This window comes from Belonocnema kinseyi, chromosome 6, assembly GCF_010883055.1.
Source record: "Belonocnema kinseyi isolate 2016_QV_RU_SX_M_011 chromosome 6, B_treatae_v1, whole genome shotgun sequence".
Lineage (NCBI taxonomy): Eukaryota > Metazoa > Arthropoda > Insecta > Hymenoptera > Cynipidae > Belonocnema > Belonocnema kinseyi.
Window position 1 is genome coordinate 133,872,189 of NC_046662.1, and position 14,036 is coordinate 133,886,224.

Here is a 14,036-nt window from a genome sequence, read left to right on the forward strand (position 1 = left end):
TGTTGTGGTGCGTTGAAATAACGTTTTAAGTTTTGAACATTATTTCAACATGCATCTTTGTTATTGTTGATAAGCAAATCAAAGACCGTTAAAATTAAAAAACAATAGCTTTTACAGGTGCAAATTTGCTACAATGTTCAAAACTTGGAACATTATTTCAAAACAGAAATCAAATTTTATTTTTTAATTTCATGGGTTCGAAATTTGAAAAAAATTGGTTTCGCTGCACACTACAAAGGAATATTTATTTTCTTACGTGTGTACCTTCTTTCTAAATAATTTTACAATATATTATAGAATACTTTCGAATAAGTTTCACGTAGGTTTTATGCATATATTTATATATATATATATTTATGGCTGTGCTATGGTGCGGTGAAATAATGTTAGAAGTTTTGAACATTATTTCAACCTGCATCTTTGTTATTGTTGATAAGAAAAGCAAAGACTGTTAAACTTCAAAAAAATAGCTTTTACAGGTGCAAATTTGCAATAATGTTCAAAACTTGGAACATTATAAAAAATACTAGACAAAAAAATGTTTGTAAACCCATTTTTCGGCCTTTATTCTTATTCTACATAGCCTATTGATTAATAAATTTAATAATACACTATTAAATTAATTACACTCGTGAGCAGTCATTCTTTTGGTATCGAATAGCGAGGCGAGGCGCGGATTTACGCTAGTACAATATAAAGTTTTTCTCATGCACAACAGACATTATTGTTGATCAATCAAACTTTGAAAATAGGCAATAATGTTTCGAAGTGAATTTCCATCATCGACAGGCAGGTTATCACGGTTATGAAGATCCTCGTTTAAAACTTCGTCCGAACGAACATTTAGAAGAGGCTTGTCGGAGGGCAGATTCTCTGCAGCGAGACGGGCTCTATTATGCAACACCGCAGTTGATACTATCACAGGAAGCACATGATCAACTTTGAAGCGCATTCCTGCCGCCAAACACGGAAATCTGCGCTTCCATATACCAAACGTACATTCGATTTTATTACGAGTTCTAATTTGAGATTCATTAAATAACCTTTTGGCTTCAGTTACAGGGTCGTTTAATGGTATTATAAGGTAATTTGTTAACGCTTACCCTCCATCTCCCAATATTATTGCGTCCCTGAACTCACCAGCTTGCAATCGAGCGCATAGCCTAGAATTTCGAGAAATAGTGGAATCATGAACTGCTCCTGGCCAACGTGCCACAATACTGGTAAATTTCATGCCACTATCACAAATGGCTTGAACGTTTATGGAGAAATATCCTTTTCGATTTCTAAACACTTGAGCATCGTCCCCACCAAATGACTGCACTCGAACGTGAGTGCTATCTAATGCCGAAATAACTTTAGGGAAACGTGCTATTGCATAGAAATGTACTTGAGCAGCAGTAACTTCTGCTTCTGTAGAAGGCATTTTAATGTCTTCTCGAGCCAGTCCAGCAATAGCAGCAGTCACTCGGTGAATAATTCTATGAGCGCTAGTTTTGCTAACTCCAGAGAAGTCCCCAGAAGCAATAAGGTGCGAACCAGTTGCGTAGTACCGTAGAGCAAGTAGGAGCTGTATCCTAGGTGGAATAGAGTTGTTTCTGAAATATAATTTTTATTTATACATGGTACCCAGAAGGAAAGTGTTCAATAATGTACATTTCGATAAAAAGAAGAACAATGACTATTATTTATAAACATGTTTTATAAAAAAAGTTTAGGTTTGAAGTGAGATAATTGATTGAGTACCAAAAATAATAATTTTAAATAAAATACATGCATTTTGAAACAAATAGTTGAGAGTCCAACCGAAAAAAATTTACAATTAAAAACAATTCAATGTTCACTTTAAAAAATTTTCAACTAACAAATGAAAACAAATTTTCAGGTAAGAAGATCCATTTTCTACAAAAAACAAGGAATTTGTTAGAAAGTGCATATGTTTTGAAACAAGTAGTTTCAATTTTTAACTGGAAAGGATAAATTAACCATAAAACCAGGAAGATTTAAATTATTGCGTCGTAAAAATTGATTTACTAACACAAAAAACTATTTTGAATCCAAAAAGATGAATTTTCAAGCAAGCAGATTATTTTTCTACAAAAAAGATCAATTTTGAACAAAGTACATACGTTCTTAAACAAACAGTTCAATTTTCAAATTGAACTGACAAATTTGCAGCAAAATGTATAAATCTAAAATCAAATAGTTCAATTTTCAATTTAAAAATATAAACGTAAATCAAAAGTTGTACAGTTATATTTCCAATCATACAAATAAATTTTCAACAACAAAAAAAGAATTTTAAAACAATAAGGTGATTTTTCGGAGCAAGAAGGTTAATTTTTACCAGAACAAAACGCATAAATTTTGATCGAAATGGTTCAATTTTAATCAATAAAATATAAATTTACTATAAAAAATGGATCAGTTAAATCTTCAATCATAAGAATTAATTTTCAACCAAAAAAAAAATAATAATTTCGACAAGATAGTTTAATTTTTCACCGAAGTAGTTCAATTTCCAAACAAAATGCTTTTTGAATAAAACTGTGATATTTCTTACAACATGGATTAATTTGTCACAACACTAATGTCTATTATTCAAAAAAATGTTTCTATATCATCTATATCATTCTCAAGTACGAAGATTCATTTTTTACAAAAACCGTCGAATTTGTAGAAAAAATATAAATTTGAAACCAAATACTTTAGTTTAAAATTTCAAAATATAAACGTAAATAAAATGTGGTACAGTTACATTTTCTCAGTCACACAGATTAATTTTCAAGTAGGAGATAAGAAATTTTTAAACAAAAAAAGATTTTTTGGAGCAAGATGGATAATTTTTTGCCAAAACAAAAGGCATGACTTTTGATCCAAATAGTTCAATTTTCAACCATAAAATATAAATTTACAATAAAAAATTGAACAGTTTAAATCTGCAATCATAAAATTAATTTTCAACTGAAAAGAAACAGAGCTTCGACAAGATAGTTCAATTTTCACCAAACTAACTTAATTTTCAATCAAAACGACTTTTGAACAACATTGTTGACTTTTTCACAAAGTGGATTCATTTTTCACCTAATTGCATTTTGTAAATTTCAATTTTTAACTGAAACATAAATTTTTTAACTAAGAAGATTATTTTCCTATTCATACATTTCTATTCTATTCTATTTCCATTATATTCATACAATTTTCTATACATACCTTTCTGCAGAATGTTGCAAACTTTCTTCTATTTGGAGCAGCAAAGTTTCAGCAGTAATTTTTGTTAACCGAAATCGTATTAAAAAATCCAAATTATCAAATGTTTTGAAATAATTCACTCGTTCTCTGAATATTCGGGGCCTTCTCTGAATGTGGTTAAGCATTTCATCATCATCATCAGATGAGGATAAAATATCGCAAAACAGAGCCATATTTCCTTCCTGTATACTGCACTCACTGCACTTGCACTTCAATCTCGGGATTATGTTACTTTAATTACTGATTAAACTCGATAACCAGCCATTTTTTGGCAGTTAAGTTAACCCACGATTATCTTCCCCTAATCATGATTAAAAGAATGGTGGAACGCAAATTATTGATTAAATAAGGCTAATAAATGATTAACGATTTAATCAGAGGTGATGAAATCGGCCCTTAGCGGTGGTTAATGCGAGTTAATCGGCTGTTAAAAAGTGGTGGAACGCCTAACTAGCTTTAACCGAGGATTACATTTTTAACCGAGGTTGGTGGAACCGGCCCTTAGGGTCACAACATTCCACACAATGGACAAATTTTCTATGTCAATATTTTAGAAACAGTTATGATCATACGCTTCATTCACGTTGAGTATTTGCTGCGTGCAAATTCCGAAGTACAGATTTTGCAAAACCTGGCATATAAAAAATATAAATATCAGTTATTTATTTTTTATTGTTATTAACATTTTATGAATTAGACTTACTCCATCGTATTCGTAATCCACAGCAACCGTGTAAGCTGCATAAAAATAAGTTTTTTTTTATTGAATATTGATAGAATACTCTTACTATTATTTAGATTTAAGAAATTCTATTAATTTGTACTATTATTATGTACAATCATTTTTTTAAGGTGGGCGAAAAGATGTATCTTTGAAGTGTACATAAACTTTAGAGGTTAGATTTGAGGTTATATACTTATTGCATTGGCAATGTTGCTTCAGAAATTTGTATATGAGTATTCATACGTTACAATGTACAATACAACATTAATGAATGTTAATATTATTTACCTTCGAGAATTTTCAATTGCACTAAATTAATAAATAAAACGTTTGTGTTGGAACGACTTTAACTACGTCCCCGAACCTCTCAAACCGAATTGGCGATTACGCCTGCTATATACAATATATAGCAATGCCAATTCTTAATTATTTTTTGAATAATTTGTTGTTAATTATAAATACCAATTTATTCTAGATACTTCTCGCGAAATTCTAAATGTGTAGGTTTTGAGAAACAAAAGAAGGAGCATATCTTATTAGAATATTTATTAGAAGAATATAAAGAAAAAAAAGTATATTCTTTTACCGTCTGTACAGTATATAAGTATAGTATATAAGAATGAATGAAATTTATGAAAAAATGCCTGAATGAAAATTGAACAACTTTAAATCGACATTTATATGTTCTACAAAATTCTTTTTTCGATGGATATTTATTGTAGGTTACGTTTGTAGTAGATGGAGAATTTCTTTAGAAATTCAAATATTTGGTTGACATTTCATGTATTTTGTGAAAAAATCTTTGTTTCTATATGCGAAAAATTAATCTCTTCGGCGGAAAAAAAGGTTTTGTGTGAAAATTCATTTTTTAACCGAAAATTCATTTTTAGAACTGAAAATCTAACTATTCCAATTTTTATTAAAAACAATTTTTTTATAGTAATTTTTTAGTTCAAGGCCATGTGATGAGTGTACCAGTTGATCAAGTCAGTTCTAGGATCAATATTTTTCACCCATATTGAAAAAATAAATGTTTAAATAACGCGGAAATTTTTTTCGGGAAATGTTAATAAATATTAAAGGAGGAAGAAAAAAGTTTATTTATGCAAATAATGATTATAGACGGACACATTTAGGTTTTACAGCAGAAGTTTGACTTTTAACCATGGACATAGGAAACAAGGGACTAGGCATGCCATTGCGGGGGTGATGCAATGAGGGGGGAGGTCCGCAACCTTTGGATGTCCCGCGACAAACATGGCAGCGCCCACATGTTTATATTTTCATGCAGTTTGTCGGCCAAAACGCTCGTGCGCATAATCAAATGACACATCGTAAGATGGCGGCTCTCCCCACTGATGGAATTCTCCCCTCTCCCGTGGAATTGACCCCGCTCGCCAAAGTTAGGATGGCATGCCTAGTCCCTTGTTTCCTATGTCCATGCTTTTATCTTTCTCTTACGGTAATCGTGCAATCTGTTTTACCCACAGACCCTAGAAGTTCGAAGTGCTGCTTTGACACATAGTCCAGTCAATAGACCTTTTCATTTCAATTCGGAAATAGATAGTGCACATGCTTGGCCGCCATGACAGTTCCCGCGAATTCAAAAGTTTCGGCCCTACTCTGTAAAATGTATGTAATTTCACAGTTTTTTACTTTTTTTAATGTGATAATTTCGTATGAAGTGAAAGCTGAATGAAGAATAGTGTAGAGTATCTCAAAAGTGATTAATACGAAAAAATCTATTTTATGGAAACTGAGTACAAGCGAAGATATTATATGTTTAGGGCAAGATTTCTTGGTTATGATTTCCATAGTATGAGCCGCTGTAAGTGTAAGGCGTGCGAACAGAACAAACATGAGTGCAAAAGAAACAAAGAAATGATTATTATTATCAGATCCAAACGCAAATGATCATAACGGAACGTACGTGGTATGATTTTATGATTTGGACGAGTCTTGATTTTCATGTTCAGAGGATAAATATTGATTATGAATTTGCCAAAAAAGTTACTGATGCTGCTATGCAGTTCCATATAAATATTTTAGCTCCAGAATATTTCGAAACGCGTGTAACAAGGGAATTAATACCTTTCGCTTTTTCGTTTCAATACTGATTTTTCGTTTCACAATTGGGACAGGGCAAAGCAAATGGAATTTTGCAATATTAATTTTGAGGTTACATATATTGAAACATTTTTTTTCATTGTAGTAGATAAAGAATTATCACAAAAGGGAAATACTTGCAGCATCCCTGATTAATGCACAGCTTCATAGCAATGCAACTCGTCTAATATTAAACTTAAGATGTTAATTACACTAAAAGCTAAATCGATTGATTTCGCGTTTTGAAGGAATAAAAAGGACAAGCAATTATATTTGTGTGATATTAAATTTGAGATATTGCATGTACTAAAGGCTAAATGAACTGATTCGGCGTTTTGAAAATATAAAAAAGAAGAGCAATGAAAATCGTGCAATATCAAATTGAAGACGTTAATTAGGCATAGTAAATTTTAATGGAGCAGTTTAAGCTCCCCTTATGGGTCTGCAACTTTGAAGCAATATTGATACTAAGTTGTGATATTGCACATATTTACATTAAAATATAATCAAGAAATGATTGGGCCTAACTTCTGCCTGCTTTGTAAAATTAAAAAAAGGAATACATATTACTTTTAACAGTCACAACCTATCTCTTTTACCGAAGTGCCTTTACGTAAAGAAAAAAGAACACATATTACGAAAGATTGTTTTATTCCTTCATTCATTTACATGACAAATAGTACGGGAGACAAAAGTGAGATAAAGAGAGATTCCATGTCCATGTCCTGCATCTCAGAAGAAAAAGTTGGCTCAAAATCACATAATGCTTCAATTTCATATAATTCTACATCATGTGATTTGTTTCTCCGCTCTTCTTTCTCCAGCGAAATAACTTGAAGTTAACTCTTCAGAGTTCAATGAGAAATGTTGGTGTACTTTTGCTCTAAGCTCCTTCTAGCCTTTTTTTACTATCTGAAAAAAGGAAATATTCGTGGAAGTGATAACATACATAAAAAATGTACATATATAGATTAAAATAACCAATTGTCAATGAATACAGACAACATCAAACTTTGCTGTCCTTATTATCGCAAACTAAAGTTCTTACAACTTTGAAACGTAGGAAATGTAACCCAAAAACTGAAAAGGGTAACAATTTTTTTTTTCTTTTTGGTCAGTTATTTTTTTTTAATTAAAAAAAAATTGTCCATCAAACTCTGAAGAAAAAAAATTTCCATTAGACGCGATAAAAATTGAGCTGCTAATGAAAGCACTGAAAGTGGAACTCTTGAATTTTTAACTTTTAAAAATTATAGAGTTCAAACATTCAGATTCGGTGCTACAAATATAAATCCAAGTCATCATTTTTAAAACTCTAAATTCAAGAATTAGTCAATGCATTTAAAAATATTCAAAAGTATATCATTTCAAAAGTAAATTTTATTTCAAAATAGTTTAAAAATGCTTCAACTGTTTTGAAATTTAATTTAAAAATCCTTTAAACATTTACATGTTGTTTGGCATTTGTAAAAACTGTAAATTATTTTAAAAAATTTTTTCAAAAGTTCTAAACATCCTTCAAAATTATTTGGATTTTTCCTACAACTTTTTTAAAATCCTGCCCAACTGGAAAAATTTCCTTAAAATCTTCCAGATTCATTTTTAACAATTTTATACATCTTTCTAAACGTTTTTTAAATATTCTCTCTAAATTAATATTTCAAAGTCAAAAATCAATTTATTTTTCTACGTAATGTTTTTTATTTTTCTGAAGCCTTCTAAAATTCTTAAAAAGTTTATAAATCAATTAAAATGTTTAATTCAATTTAAATTTTTTCGAAACAATTTTAATATTTCTTCAAGTTTCTCAAATTTTTTCTAAGAATAATTGGCGTTCAATTGTTATTTATATATCAAAATTCAACAATTTGACTCACAAGTTACATTTAAAAAATAAAATAATGAACATTTTAACGTTCAAAGTTTAGTAGTTTTCTTTAGAAATAGTTATTTTTCTTTATTGAAAACTTTCAAGTTAAATGATTTAAAAATGAAATATTTTAGACTGAAATAATATGTTAAATTTAATACATACCTTTTATTATAAATATATTATTTTGAAGTTATTTTTAAATTGAAAATAGTTTATAAACTTGCGATCAGGCGTTTACACTTGTTTAATTTCTAAGACTTTCCAATTAAAACAGTTTAGCGTTTAACGTTAAAATGTGACAGTCCTGAAATTGTGAACTGTTTCAAAAACGTCTTCTAAAATCAATTATTATTCCCTGTTTCTTTTCTTAAAGTACAATTCCATTTTTAAAATTATGAATTAATTTGCATTCGCAGTCGATCAACTACAAATATTTTCTTCATACAAATAAAAAAAAACTATACTGATAAATTATAAAAATAATAGTTCCAACACACAATGATTACAATAACAATAATTACAAAACAATCACAAACATTGTAATTACAAATAAAAATTAAAAACACAATATTTACAATAATTATTAATATTATTGATTAAGTTTTAACTAAATTCGTAATGATGATGTACTACTCTGGACATACTGACGTTTTATAACCACAATGTATTTTTAGGTTAGAACGGTCACAGCACAATTTATTATTTTCTAATCAATTGTTAAATTATTCTTACCTCTTTTATAGTTTTCGGCCGACATTCTATCGGGTCTTTATGTTCACACAACTTCACCCATTTATTGCATTTCCTGCACGCTTCAGGCATTTTAAGTGGAATTTGAAACTCGCATTATTAGTTTCTGCCTTTCTAAATTGTAGGCATGGTTTAGGGTAAGAAATAAAATAAAAATTGCTTTACTGCGACTACTACTTTTACACATTCCATTTTTCCCCACAATTATTGGCATCGTATTATCTCCTTCCATTTTTTCTCACAAACACTTCGCTATACCGTTCAAAACTGTATTTTTTAATAAAAACACTGCATTTCCTATGCAATTGCGAGCAACAGGGCCGAAAATTGTCAGGAAGCAATTCTTTTTCGCGCATGCGCACCAAAAAATAATTGAAGTGAAACAGTCTATGAAGGATTTAGGAAAAAAATTCGTCGAAGGCCAAGTCTATTGTCGGGAAAAGTGAGCAAAAAAATTTCGAAGGGTTCAATATCATCGAAAGGGGTACCCGTTCTCGCCCCCCCCCCCCAGTGCTGCCATTAGGACTCATAATCTCCGCTTCTTCCGATATCATAGCTTAAATTTTGCAATTTACTTCTTTAAAGCTTTAAAAGAGGCCCTAAATATTATTACTCTGACCTACAAATTGAAAAATTTATTGTATGAAAATGGAGGAACAATTGCAAGAAGCTTCATCTCAAAAGCATCCCCTTAAACGTATCAAATTGCACACTGAAGTTAAGCTCATTTTATACTGATAGTTTGTCATGCAAATAACTTAGTCGTTTTTTTTTTGTTAACAGGAACCTGCATTTCCTCCAGTACAAATCGCCTGATATATTTCCGACGTTTTTTCCAGGATATTTGAGATTTTATTTTATTTCTTCAGAAATAAATAATTGTGCAGCTAATCCAATTTCATAGCGCTGCCGTTGATAATAGGTTCGCAATAGATAGAACCTTTTTTGTGCACTATAAAATTATGAACATTTTTTCACATCGCCATATTCGACCTAAAATCAACAGTTCTCAAGTAATTTTAAAAAACATGTTATTGTTTAACACTTTCCAGAATTTCGGAACTTTTCCGTACACGTATATTTGGGGACTTTTTACAATATCTTTATAAAGCCATTGCCAACGTATCTGTCAAAAAATGCTACTTTCAAGATTTTTTTTTGAGTGATATTTGTTCCTCGTTGACTGGACTAACAGCTGATACCAGACTAATGTGTATGTCAGACCAAATACGTTTATTTGCATTTCAAGTGCAAACATTAGTTTTTGCATTATCGGTGCATAATGTTCGTGAGCGATTTTTGTTGTTTTGTCCCACTTTGATAAATATAAACCTCATAACTAGCCCATTAACAACATTGCAAATTGCTGACAGGGTTTGACGACAGCACGATCGGTATTTCTCCAAAATAGAATTTCAAAAAAAAAACTTTTTTCACTATTCTAATTATTTAGGACCAGAGACAAATTCTTGCATGCCTTCTATGTACCGTGCCAAATTTTTAACACGATATCTCATTCCGTGTCGACGTAAGTTGGGAAAGAAAACTTCCACTGGTATTTTCTTCGAAAAAAATATTTTCTCAAAATTTCCACCGGAACAAAGCAGAGACATGGACTTTATTACCTCCTCTTTCATTTCCCAAACTTTCAGAGCGATACCTGATTCCGTTTAGACGTAAGTTGGGAAAGAAAAATCGAAGAACAGATTTGGTCACGTGACCCTCTCGTCACATGGCCTTAATTAAACTTTTAATTAAATTTAAATTTTTTCACGTAATTTGCAACGTATAAATATTCCGAGAATAACTTGTTCTTGGTTAAAAATTTACTTTACTTCTATTTTCACTATTCTAAGGTTTTGAGAAGCATTCATTGATTTAAAATTGTTACGATATAGAGGTAATTTGCAGAAGAGGTGGGTGAAATATAATAAGAATCAATTCACATTAATATTTTAGTACATTTATTACTCTTCCTACATACAATGTATGAAATAAAATAAACATGCATTATACATACATAATAAAATGAAATAAAATTCATACGAATATTGAAGTAATTTTATTAGTTCGGTTACGATTTGCAAAAAGCATACGGGTATATTGAACCTTTGATGTAATACAAAAATGTATATACAATTTCTGAGCATTATATTTCAAGTCCATCATTATAATGAATTTGATTAAAATGCAATTTATTGATTCAAAAGTGAGCAATTTTATTCAGAACTTATCCTTTTCGTTTAAAACTTGCAGGCTTTTATAGAAAATTGACTAATGGTTTCAAATGTTTATTTCCCTGCTGAAATTTCAACTAAATTTTGTTTTTGTTATTGAAATTTATAAACTTTTTATTTTAATTTTTATTTTCCCTTTCAAAATTCATCTCTTTTTAGTATAAATTTCATGTTTTTTGGATTAAACTGCAATTTACTGGTTTAAAAGTGAAAAATTTTATTAAGAACTTATTGTTGGATTAAAATTGCATTTTAATCCAACAAACATGAAATTTTTTATAAAGAGATGAATTTTCAAAGGTAAAATAAAAATTAGAATAGACAGTATTTAAATTTCAATAACAAAAACAAATTTCAGTTGAAATTTGAGCAGGGGAATACAAATTGACAAACCATTAGTCAATTTTCTATAAAAGCCTGCAAGTTATAAACAAAAAAGAAAAGTTCGTAATAAAGATGTTCACTTTTGAACCAGTAAATTGCATTTTAATCCAATCCGTTATAATGATGGACTTGTAATATAATGCTCATAAATTGTATATACATTTTTGTATCAGGCCACAGGTTCAATATATCCGTGTGCTTTCTGCAAATTGTAACAGAACTAATATAATTACTTCAATGTTCGTATGAATTTTATTTAATTTTATTATGTATGTATAATGCATGTTTATATTATTTCATACATTGTATGTCAGAAGAGTAATAAATGTACAAAAATATTAATGTGAATTGATTCTTATTATATTTCACCCACATCTTCTACAAATCACCTTTATATCGCAACAATTTTAAATCAATGAATACTTCTCAAAACCTTAGAATAGTGAATATAGTGGAAAGCCTCAGTTCAACACCGCTAGATTGTAAACGTCTAATTTTGCCAACAGACTTACGAAGCAAAAGTAATGAATTTTGAACGCTTTCAATTTTTTTACTAACATGATTTGAAGTATGAATATAAGATAAAATTATTGACAGCATGAACTTGTTTGGAACATGCAGGCAAAAATACTGTAATGCATTTTTTTTGAAAGAAAGAATTATTGACAGAAAATTATTCTTTTTTTCAAAATTGCTGTCAAAATTACTTGCAATTGAAAAAATGAAAAGCAGATAATTTTGACAGCAAATTCAGCGAGATGAATCAAATATAAAATTATTAACTACGCCAATTTTTTGTATTGTCAGGAAAATATTTTTGAATATGAAACTCTTTTTTATTCCATAAGTAATAATTTTGTAAAGTGGGACGATCGTCGTGGGGGCTAAAGTGTAGGCTTTGGACCCACTCCTTCGGCTTGCGGGTTCGATTCCCGCCTCGCACTCTGGAAGAGCTCGGTGGCCCATGCGGTGAACACTAGCCTAGCAAGGGAGTTAGTTTTTCATCTCCGGAGAGTCGTGGGACCGGTACCTCTAGAGAAAAAGGTTTTCTCTAAGTACTTAAGGCTGTTGCTCTTGGTGGTTCGGAACCCACCTTGAACTGTAGGTCCCCCTTCCACCGCCAAGTAAGTGTGTGGAGGGTGTGTAAAGGAATAGAGAAGGTGTAAGAAAAATTTAAACCCTTAGGGGACACATTGGAAGCTTCCATTCCAGTAAGTAATAATTTTGTAACTATATTTAGTGCAGTAAGCAGAGCTGAAGTTTTCATAAGCATGATCCTCTTCATTTATGTTTACAATATTTTCGTCATCCGTAAGCTTTGTCAAAACTTTCTCCAAGAGAAATTCGCGCAATCGCGAGATCTGCTTCAGAGTTTAGACGGTGATGGCGCTGACGTTTAAGCATTTCTACAAAGGGTCCAAGGACAGTGTGGCAAACTTATAGGATTTTGCCATTTTAAGTTCTGGTTCACCGAGGTAGGCGTGATTTTTAAAAGTACACAAACGCAGTTCCTTTGGAAAGAAATGTAGAGATCCTCAAGGGAGAGTTGAGACACGGAATATTTCAAATATGATTGGTGCCGCTGTACCGGAACTAGTTAAACTTTTATAAGTTTTGATTGGCATGAGTTGGCGCTATTTTCAAATCACAATTTTATTCTTAAGAGGATTTAATACAGAATAGAGACAACACTCAAACAAGAACCTTATAAATAATTAGGAAGATTATTTATTAAGGTTAGGGAAAAATAATATTCACTTTGAAACACATATACTTCAAAATTTTCATAAACAAAAGAATTATTAAAAAATAAAACTGTTCAAACTTTTTGCGCCCCATGAACATACCAACGTTCCAATACACAGTAAAAAAAATTGTTCAAAATGATACCGAAATCAATATCATTTTGATATGCAACAAAAATGATACGGAATTCAAGAGCATTTTGATCGGCCGAAGTGAATGATCGACTTTTGAGATCATAATGATCTGATTCGGTATTATGTATGATGTCAAACCAAGATGGCTGATGTTCTCATAATACTTTAGTTCATTTTCAAACTTTTTATGGTTTCTGATCATGCAGTGTACTTGAAAAGTTCAAAACTAACTAACACCGGCGCCAAGAATTGGCGGCCATTTTGTTTAGTCTGACAAATGAACTAAGAAATGAGATCAAATTGATCCGAATGGAAAATCATTATGATCTCGAGAGTCAAATGATCGCTGGAGCAAAATGCTCTGCAACAAAATTGATCCCTTTTTTTACTGTGTACAGCGCCGACTATTGGAGGGGGAAACGTGTCTCAACAAACGTGTCTCTCAATTTTGATCCATTTCTTCTAATCTTTAACCAATTTCTATTTGTTTAAACAATTTTTATTTGCTTACGTAGTTAAATTTCGATAAATAAAAAAATTAAATAAAGTAGAACACATACAATTATTTTTCTGAATGTATATTGTATAAAAGGAATATATGTACCATTTTTCAATTTTCTAGTATGTCATCTTGATATTCATAAAATAGCAAGCTTTTGAGACTTGAATCGTAATTTTCATTAATGAATGTGCTTTTCTATAATATAATAATTATAAAGATTGTAAAAATATGAATAATGCAATAATAAATAAACTTTTATAATTGCAATTTTATTATGACTTTTATAATTTATTTAATAGTGCGTCAAAGGAAGATGTAAACCATCCAT

The 14,036-nt window shown here is 30.5% G+C and overlaps 1 protein-coding gene across 1 annotated transcript; it reads right to left on the reverse strand.

Moving 5' to 3' along the window:
• Nucleotides 1–721: 721 nt before the first annotated feature.
• LOC117175608 (putative nuclease HARBI1) lies at nucleotides 722–3,960 on the reverse strand. Its single transcript, XM_033365316.1, has 3 exons — nucleotides 3,956–3,960; nucleotides 1,104–1,577; nucleotides 722–974 (listed from the first exon to the last, which is right to left on the reverse strand). Exons 1-3 carry the CDS (start codon nucleotides 3,958–3,960, stop codon nucleotides 722–724), a joined length of 732 nt encoding a protein of 243 aa, XP_033221207.1.
• Nucleotides 3,961–14,036: the final 10,076 nt, after the last annotated feature.

Bases quoted from the DNA above. Each gene is read 5' to 3' on its own strand.
- LOC117175608 (XM_033365316.1), bottom strand. The intron at 975-1,103 runs GTAAGCGTTAAC...ATGGAAGCGCAG, and splicing joins ATAATATTGGGAGATGGAGG to ATTTCCGTGTTTGGCGGCAG.